The 20,780-nt window shown below is 40.8% G+C and overlaps 1 protein-coding gene across 5 annotated transcripts in view; it reads right to left on the bottom strand.

Moving 5' to 3' along the window:
- PDE7B (phosphodiesterase 7B) overlaps positions 1-20,780 on the bottom strand; it is a 169,605-nt gene that overhangs the window by 4,545 nt on the left and 144,280 nt on the right. For all 5 annotated transcript variants that reach the window (XM_066178916.1, XM_066178917.1, XM_066178914.1 and 2 more), the window contains 9 exons: positions 20,459-20,610; positions 19,119-19,182; positions 17,398-17,493; positions 15,608-15,708; positions 14,015-14,146; positions 7,667-7,758; positions 6,494-6,638; positions 4,406-4,502; positions 434-514 (listed from right to left, as the gene is read on the bottom strand). In XM_066178916.1, the coding sequence (XP_066035013.1) occupies positions 434-514; positions 4,406-4,502; positions 6,494-6,638; positions 7,667-7,758; positions 14,015-14,146; positions 15,608-15,708; positions 17,398-17,493; positions 19,119-19,182; positions 20,459-20,610 (960 nt within the window). The remainder of the gene's footprint in view (positions 1-433; positions 515-4,405; positions 4,503-6,493; positions 6,639-7,666; positions 7,759-14,014; positions 14,147-15,607; positions 15,709-17,397; positions 17,494-19,118; positions 19,183-20,458; positions 20,611-20,780) is intronic.

Raw genomic sequence — 20,780 nt, 5'->3', positions numbered from 1 at the left:
GCAAAAGCCCTGATGAGAAACAACAAACTCTCAAACAAACATCACTTCCTTTTGAAATGCACAGTTTTTGACCATCATACATGACAAGATATGGTTTTATCTGGGTGTGTCACAGTAAACTGTGACAGTCAGCAACCCTAGGAGGAGATTGCAGACAAGAAAGTAACCAGTGTTTAACACTGGCTGCAATTTTTTCCCCATGGGTATTTTTTCCTCTATGCAAAGACTCCTTTTGTCTTTCTGTTGAACATTTGGCTTAGATAAGTTTCTTTTTGAACATTTTAATTTAGGACATATTTTTAACTCTTATGTTATCAGCAGCTCTTATTGTTAAAACAACTGGATCAGAGTGGGGCACATGGTGGATAAAAAGTTTCTCTTAGAGCTTCTGACATAGTGAGATAAACATGAAGAGAATGAAACTAACACTTACCAATCTGGATGCTTGGTACTGTATCCTTTTGCTGATTACAAAGGGGGCTTATTTCCAGTTCAAATTTTTGTTCCAGATCACCTGGAAAAAAAAAGGAAAAAAAAAATTTTTTTCCGCCACTTTTATCTCTTCTCCATACCTATGCCACACTCACAACAGTATCTGCAACTGTGTGAGGAGTCAGAATCTTCTACCAATGATGACCATTGTAAATGTCTAAATACCTTCATTTTCTGGACTTTTTAGGTATCAGAGAAACCAATTATCCATACAAAGAAAAATCTATGAAAAGGAGACTTTTAGATGAACATTAAATCTGAGCATGTAAGTGTTCTGAGGACCTACATTTTTAAAATAGACTTTCTCATATGAAAGATTTTTAAGACACTCTAGTCACTTACTCATTGTTCAAATCTCTTCCTACCAGAAAATTGCAGTGTATCAATTTTAGAAGAAACGCATCTCTAGTAGTACTGTAGTGGAAATTGCTAGTGTGTTCTTGTGGAAGTGGCTTGTAAAGGGAAGAGTGTTGGAGCCTGGCAGCCCACAGCTGTGGCTGCACTAACAAACTAATAAGGGCCAAAGCATGGATTCCAGCAATGTTTCAAGTGTCAAGAGCTATGGAGCTCAAGTTATAAATGTGGAAAAAAGGATGAAATTAAAAGTCTGTCATATTACTGTGCAGTAGCTGGGTATCAAGCTATGCCTTTGGTGCTGCACTGAGCATATTTATTTCCTGGGTCATCCAGAGAGTCCCCAGCGAGGTATCTGCACAGGACTGATTTGAGACAGCAAAGTAGTTGGCTGAACTCGTAACCACCTTCATAGCAGAGTATTTGACTAATTAGACCAGGAGGTCTCCAGTTCCAAATCCAGGAGTGCCCTGAAGATTCCGGCAGGCAGCTCCTGCTGTGACCAGCCCTGGGGACTGTTTAAAATTGTTGGAAGAAAAACCCAGCTGAGGAATCTGCTCACTCTAGATGCCACCTTAGATTGCTCCTGATGCAGAATTGACCAGGTTTGACATTGAGAAGATGCTTATAAACAGTCAGTAGAAAATATTTCTGCAGAGATGGACACACAGGACAAGCTTCTGTATGTAGTGATGGCAGGAGATGTTTTGTATGAAGTTGAAGGTAAGCCATAGCAGCAACCACACTGGATTTAAGAATTCAGCAGAAAAACATCTCAGAGGGTGTAATTTGCTCACTGCCATGCAAGACAACAGTCACTTTTTTTTTCTGGAGAGACTGCATTCCCCTGTGCCTTCAATTACTTCATGCAAAGATTGCTCCAAGTTAAGTTTTGGGTGTAGGGGTTTTCTTAAGACAAATACTCTCTGTCTGTGAGTGCAACAAGTTCATCCTTTGTGATTGTTAGCCTTCCCTGCCAGTGTACAATCCTGATTACTGCATGAGGTACAGGACCTTTCCTGTCTACAGTATGGAAGGGAAGTGAGAGTTAACTGTGTGCAAGCTTAGATGTGCCACTTCCCCTCAGACAATAATATTTTGTCCATCTGATTTACTAATTAGGATGTAGTGAGGGCTGGTTAGGAAAAAACTTTCCTGTAAGAAAGACAGACCTGCTAGTTTAGACAAAACACTATATTCAACCCATAAAGAAACATTTTGCTTTAAATCCACTGTTTTTGTCTAAAAGCTCTTTTCTCCCCACTAACAGTTTTTGCTATTGTGCTACTGTGCTACTCAGGTTTTATAGCCCCATATAAAACATAAAACACTGTGTGCATTTCTAAGCCTTGTCCTTCTTCCCTCTGCACATGCAATCACTTCTAAAATGTGAGCAGAGTATTTTCAGTTCTAATTGTGTACTTAGAAGTATCAGAAAAACATTTTTAGCTTCATGAACAATCAAATGGAACAATTTAGCAAAACTGAGACACAATAACAGTTTCTCATGTTTCCAACTGTGCAATTTGTCTTCTTCTCATCGACCCCTCCAAAACTAAAAGTTTCTAACTTGAGTGATATCCCCTCTGTAGGTGTCCTGGGTAGAAAATGGTTGACCTGTCTGGCTCGAACTACATCTACATCTTTGCATCTTTCATAAGTAACTTAACTGACAAAAATAAGATTTGCTTTTGCACAGTAAGAACTTTAAATGACGGTCAATTTCTTTAGTTTCTTTTGTTTACTATAAAAGGAGCTGCATGAATTAGCTCCTGAGAACTTTCATGCTAGGAAAAACCTTCCAAGCAATTTTAAAACCTTATCAGAGAAACTAATCATTAATGTTTCTTCAACATTAGCCATTTTCCTGAAAGATTTTTCTTAGTACTTCCAGTTTCATATATACAAATCAAGTTTTATTACTTACCCAGTGTTCCTAGCTATGTTGACTTAAAAGATCTGAAAACAAAATATTTTTCTAGGAAAGGTTTTTGTTAGGAGCTGCTATAGGCTTCAGATGCTCCGTGAAATGTGCCTGGATTGTATATTTCATTTACTAATATGTAATGTAGATGCACCAGAACATTGGAAGATCAGGACCTGAGTCTCTATTAAAATGACCTTAGAAATGTTCTATTAAAATCATGTTAAAACTTTGTATCTGTTCCAGAAGGAAGATTAAACAAAGCACTAATTGTGGTATTATCTATTTCATCTATAGTTAAAAATCAAAACACAAGACCTTATGGTTTCCAAATGTTAAACTTAGTGCCAAAAAATATGTTCAAGCCCCATCACTGTGCATAAGGGGGTAGAGAGGTCTACAAAAACACTTTAAAGTAATAATGGTATCTAAATGCATGCTATTTAATACTGGGGGTGTTGTACACTGAACAGCCAGTAGTGATAGAAAGACCACAGTTTCTGTATAATTGTCCCACATAAAATGCTCCTTTTCTCCCTGTGATGCTTCTTATTGGTCTCATGTACTCAGGTATCCCCTATGAGAGGTCTATTTTACGTGTTAGACTAACAAATCTTGAGGGCAGTGGAAAAAGCTTACATTTTTAAGAGCTGAGCTGTCTTTCTCAGCATGGTCCCCCAATACACTAAAGGTGAGGTACCGCATCTAACAAGCTGCATACTGATTATGCCTCCACTACACATGTGACTAACTAAACCTGCATTGGGCAAGTTGCTTATGTTGCTTCAAAGGCATCAAAGTCAAAGACATTTCGCCAGCTTAAACTGACATTGGCTGAAAATTAACTTGCTGACCTGTTTGTCCTTGTTACAGACTAACTGTTTCAGGTACCAGCTCAGATGTGGCTTAATTTTGTAGTGCAGAATGTTAAATGAACTAAGAACTTCATTGTGTGCTCTTCCACTTGCCTTCAACTCTCAGGATGCTCTGAACAAAGAATTTAGCAGTGATTAAACTCTGCTGCACCCTGTATTGTAGCACAGCATGACCTTGCCTATGCAGATGGAGCCAAATGGTGTAATTACTGTGTTTCAAAAAATCTCCTGCTTGACTGTGCTCTCTGCAGGGGTCTGAAAACATTTGCAGTAGGTTCTAGCTGAGGTTTGGCTTGCCTGCTTTGGCCCTTTCAACAGCATGCTGGGAAGCTGTTTGAACCCTTTCTCTGCATTTGCAGGCTGAAGAATGTGTTGTATTTGGGAAACAGTGAGGGTAAGGCTCCCATCGGAGTTGTAGTGGGAGCATGAAAAGCGAGACAAAACACACTGCTAGGATTTTGGGGCAGTGTGGCGCCGGCACCATTTCAGCTCAGAAACGCTCATGGTGACTGGAGGGTCTCAGAGAAGAACCCAGCCATGGGCTTTTCAGATGAGTTCAGCAAAACCCTCCCTCCTGCCTGATGCTCGTACAGGAGCAAAGAAACACTGCTTTTCTACCCCTTTCCCATTTTTCCAATGTGGCAGCGCATCTCTGAAGAGCTCATTCCCAAGGGGCATTTCAGTGCTACCTCTGACTTGCCACACAGAAGCCATGGAAAGCTGAGGGGAAAGAGGACTGCTGTAAGTTGAAGGGGCTGACCTTGCCGGTAGAACTCTTCACAGACCCGTTCACTCCACTGTTTGCTCAGATCCCAGACCCGGCAAGGGTTGCAAATGTCAGCACACTTGAGTGCAATCTGAAAGCAAGAAGAAAAGTAGTAGTGAGAAAAGAAGTTACTGTTTAGTAGTCCTTCAGCAGTAAATCTGCAGTCATGGAACTCCCAGGCCCCACCAGCAATGCTGGGAAGGGTTAAGATTACCTTTCAGAGACTCAACCTCACCCAAATGTGCCCTTTGAGGAAAAAGCATTTATTTAAGCTGCAAACAAAACTTTCATTCAGCCCTCCGCTTTACCATAGTGAAAACAAGAGCAGGGCCACATGCCAAGGCTGCAAAGTGTTTTGGATATTCCTTGCAAGGAATAAGCCAACAAAAGCCTCAGGCTGGCTCCTGCTGACTGCCTGGCTCAGTGTCTATGGCTGATGACAAGGAAGGGAAGAGCCAAGCTGGTGTATTTGGGCATGATTTCTCTGCGGTCTCAGTGAGTGACCTTGCATCTCACTTCAGTTACGCTTCATCTTAATGCCTGCATATTTTTGTTTACAAAGCTAAGCACAAGGCTCTCCACACTGCCCCTGGCCTAGTTTCACTTAGTTAACTAGTACTTTTAAGTGCTTTGTAAGAGAATGAGTAAAGGGGAAAAGGTTTTTAAAACTGAGTAACTACTTCAGAAAAGTAAACCATGTTATAGTCTGCCAGTTTTACTGCCTTGAAACAAAATACCATGTGCCTTGTTTCTTCAGACTGAACACAGTCACTCAGTCAGACAGAAGTCAGAAGTCATTCTGGCACCCAGGAAGAAAACATAAATATTTCCTGTAAGAGTTCAGACCCGTGAACCAGCAGAGGGAAATCTCCAAGTCATTTTTCTCTTTGGATTAAGCTGATTAGCCTTAATGTTATTGTCTACTGCAAGGACCTTTCAAACATACTTTAGGTTACTCCAATCAATCAAGATTTCTTCATTTTTTTCTTTTCTTCTTCCATAACTAATCCACCAGATAAGTAAATCTTACTATGTCTGTTCCCCTGTTCCTAAGTTCCTAGTGCATAAGAAACCTTTTTTTGCTGTAGCTGAGAGCTGTAATTCCTCTGCTTTTGGCATTTGCACAATTTTCTTGCCTCATCTGTCCAGAAATATGGTCAACCCTGCCCTGCACAGTCTGTGCAGGTATCTGACAGAAGACTGTGTTTGAGGCAGGACAGGTGAGAAGCTACTACATTTCCCATGCTGCTGGAGGGGGAAGAATTCAGATCAGTACTACTTTCCTTGCAGCTGTCACTTTTTCTGTAACTTCGATGGAAGGGAAATATGTAGGTGTTTGTTTTATAAATGAAGATTACTTCAACTTCTTTATGTATTTAGGAATGAAGTTAATATAATTTCTCTAAAGAAGCAAGTATATGTAGCTTCTACGTTAATCACAATAATGCTTTAATAGGTAGAGGCTTATTCTTAAGAGTTTGCTAATGACTGCTGCTTAGCTGGAAGAACCAGGGTGAACCTATTTGATTTTTGAATAAAGCATGGGTTTTTCATTAGCTGGGCAGATGCACTAGAGAAGCATCTGCTGCCATGGCAACAACTGTCTCTGCAGAGACAGTTTCTGAGCATCCATCACAGGAACAGGACTTGGAGACCTGATGTCAGGCTGTCCTGGAAAGAACACCAATGAGGGGGCTCTCCTGCACGGTGCTAGAAAATAACACCAGTGGAGTGACATTTGCCAGAAGAGAGAGAGACACTACAATTGAAGCATTACCTGGCAAGAGAAGCAGTGTCCTGGAAATAAAATGATTACTATCTTCTCTTCATTCCTTAGCATTTGTTACTCTCCTCTATCTGTTGCATTCACAGCTTTTTAACTCAAGGAAATTACATAAGGAAATACTGGAGACACCTTATGCTTGCCTGACATGCCAGAAGGTGGCAGAAGGGAAGTGTTTATGGTAATAGGTAAGGAGAGGCTGATGTCCAGACATGTTATAATATACTACTCTTAATATATACTAGGAAATACTGTGACTTGAAACATTTATAAAAACAATTACATTTTTTTTAAGTTACCTGAAGCATAAAATGTCTGTCTTGTGCATCCTCCAGCCTCAAATCCTGATTGTCAAGGTGAGATTTCAGACGGATCAAAAACTCATTCTGCCTGTTGATGTCTGTTGCCAAAATCAGGGAGCCCAACTGCTGTTCAATGTCCTGTCTGCAGTGAAGGTAAATAAGCCCCTTTAATCATGGAACCATTCAACATTAAGAGCTCAAAACAACCTGCTCTGGATCACTGGAGCTGGCATAAAGCTCTCTCTTTCTTTATGGACCCAGTCTGATCTGTTTGGTCAGTCTCTGCTGGGGTTTGTGGGGTACAACTGTTCAACCTGCCCAAATAGGTTCAAGAATAATAGATAATGTAGAAGAAAAATGCTTGTTGGCACAGGTTGTTCTGAAAGCTCCTGAAAAGTGCTAGGAAAGTACAAAAAAACCCACCCTGAAACAACAGCATGTTGCATCAAGAAAAACGCTCACGTCTTACTTCAGCCGTTCAGACGTGAGTGGTGAACACTGCAACTTTGAAGTTGTAGTCAAAGTTGTGAAGGTCTAGACTGAAGTCCTTTAAAGTTGTTGGTCTGATGCAAAGAATTTCTGGAGGGATATGGAGCTTATTGCTTCCAGGTAACTTGTTTATATTCTTGGTAGGGCCACCTGTGATTTCAAATTTAAGACTGCAGTGTGTTCTCTGTCTCAATCTCCCATCCTTGGTGGGCCTAACACAAGTAAAAAGCTAGCAGCCACTTGCCAAGGTGCTCATGTGGCTGCTCTTCTTTTACTTTATCCATTAAGACTGTACCACATTCCTTCAGTGAGGTGTGGAAGTTCAGAGCAGTCTTGATGCTCCTCAACCAACTCATTCAATTTCCTGTTTTTAATCACTAAATCTTTCCATATTCAGTTGGTGCTATGTAAAATGAAAAATGCCAACAGTTCATCTGAACAAGTCCACTCATGCTGGGACTCTCTCTGTTCCTGCTACTGAGAGTGGCCATTCCTGTGCTGCAGAAGTGGGTACGTCTTAAAAAATACTTCTGCTGTATAACTTTGTCTCATGATTTCATAGTGGCACCAAGAAGGGGCAGGAAGTTCAGCCTATTCTGAAGCCTGGGCCTCTTTGCCAGTGTGCTTTTAAGAAGGGAGGAGGCCATGGCTTAGGTTTCAGTGATTCTGGTGGACACTTACGTGACCTCCTTGGGAAGGTGGGCGAGCAGCCGTGACTCTCGAAGCATGCCTATGGTAGAGCGCCAGTGGTGGTTCTCCAGCACGGAAACGTTCTGGGGAGGAATAACACCAATAAATGCAAGGACTAAGACGGTATCCATGGTACAGGTACACATATGGATTTGCCATATCACATGATACCCAGAGCTGGCTGGACATGCTGTAACGTGAGCCTAGAATGTGTGCTCTTCAGCCACAGTTGGATTAGAGTAATTGGCCCAGATTTCTACAGGTAAGGACTTTTTGCTTCTGGGTTTCTTAGCTAAGGTCAGCCCCAGGGGCCTGTTGTTCTGCAGTTTTTGAGTCCTGCTGTGAACAGAGGAGCTAATCTCATCTGTGTGGGAGGTAGCTTGCATTCTAACAGATTTATTAACAAATGAATTGAAGCAGGAGTGCAAAATTGTATTTTTACCTCCTATTGATTCCAGGTTGACTTTTCAGCCTCTACAGTTTCAATGCAGAGAGGACAAGAAAAAGAAAACTAAACTGCCAAATTTCCCTTTGAGTCAAGGAACTGGAAGCTGCCTGCAGCTGTTAAGTGAAAGCAAGAGGAATAGCAGTACTGCTGAGCATTTGCAGGCTTCAGCAACTTGGTCTGCAATGAATTTTGACTCCTCTTTTTTTCCGTGCTTTCAACTAAGTCGAACCAAAGTTAGGTTGGAAAAAAAACTGCTAGGGAGCTGAAATCCTGCTTTCTAGGCTGTCAGTAAATTACAACAAATTTGGTATCTTATGTCTGATGACTTGAAATTACTGTCCTAACACACAGTGCATTCTCCCATCATCACTTGTGTAGTTCACAGAGTACTTTCTACCACCAAATGCCCCAGAAATGTCACTTGTTAAGAAACCTCTATCATCTGTTCCCTGTTTTGGGCAGTTCACAGCTTTTGCAGTAGATGAGCACTGGATAAGGAAAACAAAACAAAACCAAACCTTTTGAGCAGGCAGCAGAACAAGGACTCCACCCTTTCACTGTCAGCTGGGAAAGGGGAGTCAGAATCCCTCCCTCCAGCCACTGTCCATCTCTAGCTCCTTCATGCACAGTCCCACAGCTCTGAGGTGTTGCTGCCACAGTACTGCCTTTCCCGTGGGACATGATGTGCACCTTCCACTTTTCCAAGAGGGACTGAGCAGTATTTTCCACCTAAGTCCTCCCCATCTTCCTTTGTACTCCTGTCGTATCTAATGACTGTTGAAACACTAAACATTGCCAGTAACCAAGATCCAATTTGCATTTTGATCATCTTGCTTAGTGCAAGGGTGAGAGTACAAACTGGATTGACTTCCTATCACAGTCCTTTCCACAGTGCTTTTTGTTGCTTCTGAATTCAAACAGTGTTGCTTTGGTATTTCTGTTTGTTTCCCTTACAGAAATCACAGATTCTGGGGAAAGAAAACGAAGTAAAATCAACTCCAAAACTTTCAAATAATGCAAAAACCAATTCCTTTTCTTAGGAAGAGCAGATGGATTCAGATCTCAACATCAGTTATGCAATATAGAAATTACTTTTGACAGCAATTCTGTTCATTTGCCAACTTAAATATTCCTTTTCTCCTTTTGTCTAAATACATCAGGATGGACTTTTGCAACCCTAAACTCTGACCAAGAAAAATAAGAGAATGTAATATGACATAATAACAATTTTTTGGGGGTTTTTTTGGGGTTTTTTTCACCTACCCAGTTGCAGAGCTGAGTACTGGTCCCAAGAGTCACCCAAGGCCAGAGGCTGCCATCTTCCTACTAAATTGGACAAACTCTACCTGACTGTTGCCTTTGGCTTTTTGGAAGGCTTACGCTTGTTTAAGACAGTGCCTCTGTGCAAGTTTCCTGTGACCCTGGTCTAACTGCATCCTTGAAACATTGCAACCAGGGGGATCCCCCTTGGAGGGGGATGTGTCCCCACATCCCTTGCAGCGTGGCAGCCTTACTTGCTGTGAGGAGCTGCTTCACTTCAGCAGCACCTGCCTCAAACAGGGAATTACACTCCATGGATGCAGCTGCTCCTTGGCCAGACTGAAGGCCAGCCAGAGCAGGGCTGAGGCATCTGAGACCTTTCCTGCATCCAGTTAGTAGTTATTCATAGGAAAAAACAAACTCAGGTAGTCATCTCAGAGTATTTCCACTTCTCTAAGTTTTTGCTCTTTGCCTGCTGCTATAGGGGGGACCTTAAACTGACACTGCTGCCCTGTTTAGTTTCCCACACTGAAACTACAGGGAGGAGGGAAAAAGAAAGGTCATGTTAACAAGCAACAACTGAGCATGAAGTCATATGACCCTCCTCTTAAATGTAAGGAGCCAGAACCCCTGAAACGGCTGCCAGCAATTAGTAGAGTCAGCTATTCCACCGAGGAACACACTACTGCTTTATTAAGACTAATTGCCATGAGCTATCTGATCACCCAGGCTAGTGGGAGACAACCCATGCAGGGAAAGTCTCCGTGCTGGCTTGCAGACTGGGGCTCTCAGCTCTGCCTCACGTGGTGTTTTAGTTTTCTTTAAAAAGTGAGTAGTGCAGCATTGCTTTAAAGGCTGCACTATAGGAAGTTTCTGTCACATTTACAGCCCAAAGCCAGTGAATTACTTTAACAGAGACTTCAGGACTATGACTGTTTATTTTACTTAAGCTACCACAGTATTTCCAATCTGTTACTTAGTCTGAGCTACTCAAACCATGGCATTTGACATACACATTTGAAAAAGAAGAGTAACTTGAAGAGAGGGAGACTTGCTACTAATTAGGTCCAGAGCAAACTTGAATTTTAATTCAAAGTCAAAGGGGATCAGAATTTCTTTCAATCTCTTCAATCTATTCTTACACATTGAGCAGTTGGTTTAACTACATAATGTTAAATAGTCAAAAATGACATTTATAATTAGAAACATTGCTTTTAAGGAAGACTCCAAAGGAGAACTGTTTTTACTGATACCCAAAATGTACTTTCCTATTTTCAGCTTACCTACATCTATATTAAAATTGTAAAGTGTCCTTTCATGGTTTTCTGAAACCTGTTTTGTACTACAGACGTTGTATGTGATCTATCCACACTTCTAAACTTTTACCCTTCATTTAAAAGCCAGACAATGCAAGTTGGAAGTAAAGTCTGCATCACATTACAAGGAATGCTGTTGTGCTCTTCACAGGAGAACTAAGTGACCTCCAGACCACTAGAGTCACCCTCGATGCTCTCAACTGTCCTTGTAATGCTGGAGATTTCAATGAACTGCTTTTATTTTTGTAGAAATTTTTGGTGCATGCAATCACGTGGATAGACTCTTGTGGAAATCACCCTATAGACTACAAAGTGTCTTGCATCATACAATATGGATTTAATTTGAAAATAAATATTGAAAGCTATAAAGTCCTTGGTGATATCTTCCTGAAATATGGCTCTTCTCACATATGCATTTCAGAAGCTGTCAAACACTTTACATCTTTGTCAAAAGTTGACCTACCTCATTTTGCAAAACCTTTTCTTCCAAATGTAAATGTAAAGTTCTAATTTAAATGTCAAGAGACATTTAAAAGCATAGAAATGCCATACATGGATAAGTCCACTGTCTCAATGACAGATGACTGCCAGCTCTGTTAAAACTTACTTTCATGTGATCCTTTTTCTGATTAATCCCAGCAGTTCTGTGGCTCTGCTACTTAAAACCCAAAAACCTAAGAACTTTGTTTCAGTTTCAAGCACATGTTAAAGGACGTTTTAAAGACTATTCACTAAATCTAAATTTTTGACTAAAAATGTTTTCAGCAAAACCTTTTTCCAGGAGTTATTTTTATTGGCATCCATATACTATATACTACTAAAATCTTTGGAAACAATGTGGGATCATTTTCAGTTAAAATAACTCAAACTTGCCAGTGAATGTCCTTAAGTAGGGTACTTCAGATCTCATTTGCTGTTGAAAGATTGCATTTTCTGCTTTGTCACTGCCTTTTCTAACCAACATGTGTAAGTATGTTCAAACCCAAATAAATGAGCAGAAACCACTTCTCCAAAATACTAATATTTTAGCTGTATGTCTTTTAGAATAGTCTGATTTTTCAACCTAATTAGAAAGTACTCTTTGCCACTATTAATTTGAGAAGGAATTGTCTGTACCTTTTCACAAGACAAAAGGTTTTGTGGAATGGCTCAACTCACTCCTCTTCAAAGCACCCTTACCATTCCCAAAGTATCTCAGCTTAGGCCCCTGGATTTTTTCCCCTCCTCACTCATCTGGCCTTACATTTAGAAAAGACTGGACCAGAAACATGGGTATGACATAATAAGCTGCATCAGCTTATGATGAGGCCAGTCACAAAATTTTCAGTGTTTGAGCATCACTGTGCCTTGGCTGGGGCTCCAACAGTCCAGCCTATTCCCATGTCTGAGGGCAGGACAGTTGCACCATTAGACAATCCACTTCTTATGGCAAAACCCAAATGTTGCTTGTGTAGGGTAGCAAAAGAGAGACTCTCTACTCTCTTCTCAAGTAGTAAGTTCATCACAGCAAACTCTTGATTTGCTAAGCATGTGCATGTAGCTATAAGTGAGTCCTCTTCAGGTAGATTAATTTTTCACATGGGATATTCTGTTTCTGCAACCTCTACAAAGGCTGAAATTGACTCCTCAAAGTGTCTGGGAAGCAGCTCAGTGGGAGTGCTGGTTGACAGCCGACTGAACATGAGGCAGCAGTGTGCCCAGATGGCCAAGAAGGCCAATGGCATCCTGGCCTGTATCAGGAACAGCAGGGCCAGGGCAGTGATTGTCCCCCTGTACTCGGCGCTGGTGAGGCCACACCTCAAGTGCTGTGTCCAGTTCTGGGCCCTTCACTTTAAAAAGGACATTGAGGTGCTAGAGCATGTCCAGAGAAGGGCAACAAGGCTCATGAAGGGACCAGAGAACGTCTTATAAAGACTAGCTGAGAGAACTGTAGGTGCTTAGCCTGGAGAAAAGGCAGCTCAGGGGAGATCTGATTGCTCCCTACACCTACCTGAAAGGAGGCTGCAGTGAGCTGGGGGCTGGTCTCTCCTGCCGTGCCTGCAGTGAGAGGACTAGAGGCAATGGCCTTAAGCTGCGTCAGGGGAGATTCACATTAGATAGTAGAAAAAAAATTGTCACTGTAAGGGTGGTCAGGCACTGGAATAGGTTGCCCTGGTAGGTGGTGGAGTCACCATTCCTGGAGGTGTTTAAGAGGTGTCTGGATCTGGCGCTGGATGCTGGGTGAACAGTTGGGTTGGACCAGATGATCTTAAAGGTCTCTTCCAACTGTCATGATTCTATGAGTCTGTGATTATAAAGGCTAGAAATCAATACTATTTCCATTTATTACCTGTGAATTATGGTTAGTGCAACCAAAATTAAGATGTACAGCATTGCTCTGGCACATTGTGTATGTAAGTACAATGCAAAGAATAGAGAGATGTGCATATATAATAACAACGTATACATGTGTGTAGAGATTATACTCATGGGACAGTTTTAGATAAAATAAAGAGCTACAATGATTGCCATGAGCCAAAACTTCAAATATATTCAAAAAGGACCACAAAAATCAGGCAGCATGGGTTCATTGCTAGTTATTGAACAAGAGGGTCTGTGTTTTTGTTTCAGGAAGTTTTCTACTACTGCTTGCCAAAGCTGAAAGGATGTATACTAGGTTAAGGACAACTCTGTACTTTTCCCAGACTTATGTTTCTCTCTGAAATCTTTTACTGCCTGCTCTTAGAAACAGGATACTGGTCTAGACAGCCTGTGGTGTGACCTAGTGGCTTTCTTGAAGCTCTTTCTTTGTATCTTGAAGGAATGTTACTGTAAATGTCTACAACTTTTCCTTTGGTTTCATCTGTCTTTTTTTTTTTTTTTTTTTTTTTTGCCGTGTTCATTAAGTGTTTCATTTTCCTACAGCCATACGAAGCAAAGGCTTCTTTTAATTCAATACCATTTTAGAGCATGCCTGCTGCTTACTTGCTCACTGAAAGAGAATTAAATCTTCTTGTCATGATTTTAAATCATTTAAAATTTTAAACCCACAGTTCCTTACCCCCAGATGATCTACAGCAGAAACAACCCAAGCAACTGATCTGGCTTAAATGTCCTCAGAAAAGTCTGACATTTCCACTTCTCTTCCTGTGTCAGCTTTGCTGTAAGAAGTGACACCCAGTGATGTACTTGACTGAAATTGTCCAGACTCCAGCGTGCAGGGTGACTTGACCCACATCTCCTATTGCCAGATTTTGGCATTAAAAGTTCACTGCAAATTGCTTAAACCCTCCTTGACTGCATTTTACACATTAGCTAGTCGAAGAGCAATTTTACCTGGTACAAGCTGGCAAGGTGGTGTTTAGTTTTAATCAGAAAGGGTTGGTTGACCCCTGGGTGATCCACATCATGAGCTGCAGCAGCGAGCAGTCCGAGCATGATGTCCGATGGGGTGAGGAAGCTGGCAAGCTGAATCATCACACACATTAATCACAACAAGAACATGAAGAGTAAACACTTTTTTTTGGTAAACACACAAACCAGCTGGACATCATGGCATTTCTTGGGTTTTTAGGCATTTGTACACAAATGTCAAGTATTAATTTTGTGTATGTTTTTAAGGTAAATGTTGAACATACGTCGATAAAGATATTAGACTACATAATCATCTTTTATTACAGTTTGTATTTCATATCTCTTCATCATTCATGGCAATATAAGGACTGTTATAATAGAAGTGCTTGAGCATAGTCTCAAAGATTTAGTTTAGAAAGCAAACAGGTAGGCTGGCAGGTTGGCATAGCATCCACTGTAAGAGCTCTGCCTCTCCAAGTGTTTAGTAATACCACCAAAAGATCATGCTTCAATTTTCTAGCATAGCACTGTGTTATAAAATGCAGTTTATCAACTTCTGACATTTCAGCCTTGGCTGTTAAATATCTATCTCAGTTCAAGTGTATGTATTTTATTAGAGAACATAATTTACCTTTCTAACTTCAAACATTCAAGTTGGAAAAGCTGTCCAGATTTTTTTTCTGCTACAGGGCTCATTTAGAAGAAAAAAAAGGTAGTCTTAGCATTTTCTGTTTGTGATAATGAGGCAGTTATTACCAGCCCAATGAGTCTGTACAGAGTACAGGTCTATGAGATGAAAAAAGCATCCTGAGGTGAGAACTGATGAGCAGTATGGTCCAGGTTCTGGATGTTGGCTGTCCTCTGCACTTCCTGGCAAGAAAAGACTTGCAAATCTTGCAGGAGATTAAAATACAGGAAAGGTGGGGCCTGCTCCTGTCCTCACTTACCATTGCCATATTCTGGTGTAACAAACTGCTAGCTCTAGCAGATCATCCTTTCATTTCAGCCAAGCCAACTAAAAGACTAGTTATATTCTTATACTGTGGCTCAGCACAGCAATATCGCAATGCCTTCCAGTAACACTCAAGGCAACACCACCCTGATGCTCTGAGAACGTGCAGCAGCAGTCAAACACTTGTGCAGAGGACACCTTTGCAACAGACCCATTTGAAGGGTCTGTTTTCCCCTTTCCTGGTGTGGCACTGCGCCTAATTTGGTATTTTGAAGTAGTGATCTGGGGAGCTTATGCTCTGAGGTGGCTGTGGCACAGACATGCATTGCATCCTGGTGAGTTTGATGGTAGAAGAACTGCAGGCACCAGTGGGTGGCTGGGTCACACCACCAAGGTGGCTGGAGCTCACATTGCAGCACTCAGACACGATGCCTTCACAGTAAGAAGTGACTCCTGTGGCTTGACTGAAACATCTATAACCTGTAGCTGAAGCTGCTCCTGACTTCCAGCATGCCATTGCTTTCTGCTGTCTAGAAGTATCTCTTGGGGGTTTTATTTCAATCCTGGGAGAAAACATCTGAGAACCATCTTAAAGCAACATCAGTGTGAAAGGTTGCCATTACCTTGGGCTCCCTCAGATAGCAGTGCATAGCTTGTGTGACATCAGCGGCATGGACAGCATTGTGGTATGGGTTCTGGCTATGGTAATCTTCTTGAACCATAACTGGGAATCAAAACAGAAAACAAAGATCCTTTTGTCTCTGAATGGCCATGGCCACAAGTGGGAACTGGACTTAAAACACAATCTGAGGTTTTGCAGTCAGCTGCCTAAGGAGTTTCTTCAAATAGCTGTAGCTTATTTAAATTGCTGCTTCTATCGGGATACCTTTAGAGGAAAAATGCATGAAAGGATTTGTGAGGCCCAAGGGGATACACTGGGTCTAGTGCATAAATCACCTCTTTCTTGCCTTGGTGAAGGCTCTCATTGAGGAGTAAAATAAACAAGGAAGAGAGGCAAATTTATCCACAACAGAGTATAATTATTTAGCCTGCTGTCACAGGGTAGTAGTGTGCCATTAAGGCAGTACCACCTATTTTATGGCAGCAGGGAGTGAGACCCTGATATCCTGCCATCATTTGTTATTTGAGTGAAGAACTACAGCCAAAGGCATTCTGACCCACACCCCCCGAGGTGGAGAATCAAAAAAAACCCCAGCTTTGGGGTATTCAGAGCAAAATCTCCTGTGACAATTTTAGTCACATCTGTGTGTTTATTTTAAAATGCCAGTCCCTCTTTAGATTGCAGGACTGGAACTGGTCCAGTTGGACCAGGAGTATCAACCTCTTAACTCTCAGCTTTCTCTCAAACAGGAAAATTATTGAGATGCATGCTTCACAGCCCTCTGTTCCTTGCAGCAGTGTGTGCACCATTTCGTGGTCTTGGGACACCACCACGTGAGCGCTGGAAGCTGCATGTGATCCTGCCTGAAGCGCTCTCCTAGACACAACCAAATTAATCGAATGGAAAGCCAACAGGCAGATTTCTCATGGTGCTCGCTGCCAGCATGAGGAGCGCCAAACAAAGTCCAGACCTTCTGCTTGTTTCCAGCCACACAAGCATCTGGAGGTACAGTGGGTAATCCCTTAAACTGTGAGTACCACCAGCTCTAATTACCCAACTGTCCACTTCATGTCTGCCCACAGGAGTTGGAAACAGCGGGGAGATTTTGTCTGTCTCCGCACCAGAGGAAGCCTTTCCAGAAATGACAATTAGGCAGTCTTAAAGAAGACTTCTCTGCTTTGGAAACTCTGCCGACAGCCTGAAAGCTGACATTTAGCTGCTTTCAAAAAACGATACAAAAAGTAATTGATTTTGGCCAATTTCTTCTTTTGGTTCACTGACAGCATGGGGCTAATATTTCTGTTGGCAGTAACAGCAGCAGGGGCTTTCATCAACACTATTCAATGTAGACAGCTTGATATAATTTGTTAAATTTTGCACATAAGCTTTTAACTGCCCTGGGTCTCAGTGGTCTTTTAGTGACACCAAACAATTACACTGCACCACAATTGTACTGTGCACACGTAGGTTCTGCAGTGTCTGCCTGTCTGTGTGGGCCTAAGCCAGCCACATCTCTGCATGGCATACTTTATTTTAAATCACCAGTATGACTGTGGTGCTGGGATGCTTCAGCCCAATGCAGAGTCTTTTGAAATCCCTCCACTGATTAGGTAATGAACCAACTACTTGAATGCCTGCAAACTGTACGATAATATATATCATACACATCTCTTCTGAAATATTTCCAATGACATCATCATTTTTACAGAGATAGACCAAGCCAGTGCCTTCTCTGATGCTCTACTTAAGCTATAAACTTCATTCAAAGACGGCTTTGAGGTGCTCACTTACCAAAAAACCTGTGTAATGTAACCATGTCTAACTGGAAATGGTGAATAAGTCCATGCACATTGAAGAGATGACAAAGCAATGTTACAAGACTGTTTCCTAAAAGCAGAAAGGAAAAAACTCTTAGATTCCCTTTACATGTAGTTACAAACCAAGCAAGGCAAAAAATCTGGGTAATTCCCTATAAGTCAGCTCCTATCACCTCATCTCCAATGAAGGGAGCTTAGATGACTCTCATATACACAGAAGTCACTTATACAAATTACTCATATAAATAATCAAGACTTGATGGAAGGGTTGTACCAATGGAGTGCCATTCTTGTGTCTAGATGCCATAAAGTCACATTTGCTGTTTCAACATGACAGGCAAACTGTGGTTTTAACTGGAAGAAGGCAAACTGACATGGTTTTAACAAAATCTTTTGACAGGTTTGTCCGAGAGTGAGAGCACCTTCATAATTCAGGTCTATCTTCAGAAACAACAGAAAAAAAAAGTGTCTTTTCTGCCACTTTGGTTTGCCATACTGTACTAATTAATTAATTATTAAAAATCAGGAGTTTGAAATTATTTTTTTTTTGCATATGGCTGTACAAACATGTAATTAACCCACATAACCTATCTCAGCTACAACTGCATCTCATAATGATGATACAGAGAGGAAAAATGAGTTGCAGCATTTACAGTCTCAAGTCCCACTGTAATGTTGCCCTGGCCTTACTGTAAATCCAATACTGGGAACACTGGCAAAATTGAGCCTTACTAGTATTACATGATCAGCTATACATAAACACAGTAATTAAAAAAGTTTGCACTGCTTAATTCAGCTGCACTGTTTCCACAGAAGTTAGAAAAAACCCCAAACCAACCAACCCACACTACACATAAACAAAGTCTGAAGGGAGTCTTTTCTTATTTAATGTAACTCACGAAGGAAAATAAATATCTGTATGAAGAACACATGGAAACTGACTTGGTCTTGACTACTGAGCAGGGGCAGAGAAAGATAATTTAGAAGAACTATGCTTTTGCTTCCCAGGCAAATTGCAATCCTTTTCACTCTTCACTGCCAGTCACTCAGCTGAATGACCCTCTAAACCAGCTTTTTTCTACATCACTGCCCCAGCCAAACCTAATTAGACTGGGGGTAAGGAATGAGGGATCTCAATTCTCTGAGCAGTACAGAAAGGGGAAAGGTGTGACCATGATCCTATTCAGCAGTTACCCGATCAAGAGGTATTGCCTGGACATTTGTGGGGAAGAGGGATGATTTTACAGGCTTGTATTTAGAGAAAACATTTCACGGATTTTTACTCTCAAAAAATTTCCTAATTTTTGCTGCTAAACAGAAGCAACGGTATGTTCACTCAAATGTCCTTAGTATTGATAGAAATTGATTGATTATGGAGATCTGGATGTATTGACCAATGTTCCACATAGATATATTTAAAGTAGCTTGGGAGTTTCACAGGTAAATGAAACAGAAACACCTTCTTAAAAAGGTGACAACAACAAATGTAGGAGATTAGATTAATACAAAAGCTCACTTTAAACTTATAGTTCAGAAAAAGCCTGAAAAAGCTCCAGGATATGGTTTTACTAGAGGTTAAATGTGGCCAATTTCTCTTCAGTAATCTGAACTGGAAAGATTTAGCAAACAATTAATTAGGGATTTTTGGAACAGCCATATATGATAGTAAAATAAAGCCTTAAAAAATTTACTTACCATTTGTCAAGCGATCAAACAAGAAAATGTCAAAATCCCACATTCCCACTTTGGACAGCATATGCTGGAAAAAACAAATGTGAAAAGGCCAATGACTGGTATGTCATACTGTAAAGCAAATTTTAATTATTATTCCACATTAACCAGTCATGGGATTGGTTACTGCAGCTTTAAAGTTTTTTTCAAGAGACTTTAGAGACTTTACTACAGAGGTTGTATTTGAAGTATCAGAAATCAGGCTCATTAAGCTATACTGCATAAAATATCACTTGCACTTCTAACTGAGCAGGTTTTGAACATAACACAAAAAGTACCTTCTAAACGGAACACAAAACAAGGAATAATATAAACCAAAATATTATGAAAATATTGCCTTCTATTGCACAAAAGCTTTATTTTTTCTTCATATCCCCAAACTGTCAGTGCAAATTCTCTCAGGTTTTTAATACAGTGTTTTAAAATCTTAGCTCTCATGGTGAATATGGGTTACAGTGTGCTAAACAAAGCAGTACACAGGAATAGCTTTTATAAACTACTGTTTATAACTACTGTGCTACTGTTAAGCCCACTCAGACATGCAGAAGAATCCATCATTACCACCAAATATAGTGTTTTTGCATCTACATCAGTTGAGTCAGGAGACTGATGCTGGACTACCTCTATGACCTACAGTGATGTATGTGTGAATGAAATACACATTCACTCCCATCTCTAGTCTATATTCAGTAGTGCTGGATTCTTAATTACTTTCTAACACCTGGCATAAAATCTCCTCTAGCAGAGAATAAAAATGGCCTAGGCATATAATCCCAATCCCATCAATTGTGCAAGTTTTGCTAGAAAATACCATTCAAAGTAAGTGTAAGAGCTGCAAAATAAGGTAATTATATTTTGATCACTCTGAAGTTTGCATTTAATGTTCCACGTTTCCTAGCCTTTGGCACTATGGAGTGCTATGGTGGGTTGCCTAATAGCTGTTCCACACCAGATGAGAAACACCTGTCTTTTTTCAAGAGGATGAATTAAATATTGTGTCAGGGCTGCACTTCAATCAGGAACTTAACCTGAAATCCTTCATTCTTTAATAAACCCATTTTATAATTTCAGTTGTTAGAATCTGAAAATGCTGAATAGATTTAGCAACATTTTCTGTTGCTTTGAGACCAAAGCCTTCAAGGCTGTAACCACAAATGAGGAATGGACAATCTGTTTGCTGTGAGGTAGGCACGTGGGTCATTTAAGAAAGCTCAGTCATGAATTTGGTTATCAGAAGACTAAAACAGAACGGACACTCTCTGTAGTATTATTAAAAGAAATGGAGATCTGGAGACTTGTCTTACCCTTGCTTGCCCAAGGTAGTCCTCATCCAGTAGGTACAGAGAGGCTTGTGGTACAATTCCACGCAGTAACCGGGATGCATGGAAATATCTCTGGAAACTTAACAGTCTTTTCACTTTTTTCTTGGTGCCAATTTCCCCTGAGAGTGTAGTATCTGTGAAAAGCAATCAGTACAGAAACCATGAAACCCGAGATGGTGGATGACATTATCAGTTTAATAAGAGAAATATCAAACACTTTAAAATAGTAATACAAAAATCATGAAGTTCATGCTTCTTGCCAAGCCACATGAAGGAGCAGTATTCAAATCACTTCAGGATAGTA

This window comes from Chamaea fasciata, unplaced genomic scaffold, assembly GCF_029207755.1.
Source record: "Chamaea fasciata isolate MVZ Bird 193981 ecotype frontalis unplaced genomic scaffold, bChaFas1.0.hap1 SCAF_3, whole genome shotgun sequence".
NCBI classification, from domain to species: Eukaryota; Metazoa; Chordata; class Aves; order Passeriformes; family Sylviidae; genus Chamaea; species Chamaea fasciata.
The sequence above is the reverse complement of the archived record's forward strand: the minus strand, read 5'-3'. Positions and strand labels throughout refer to the sequence as shown.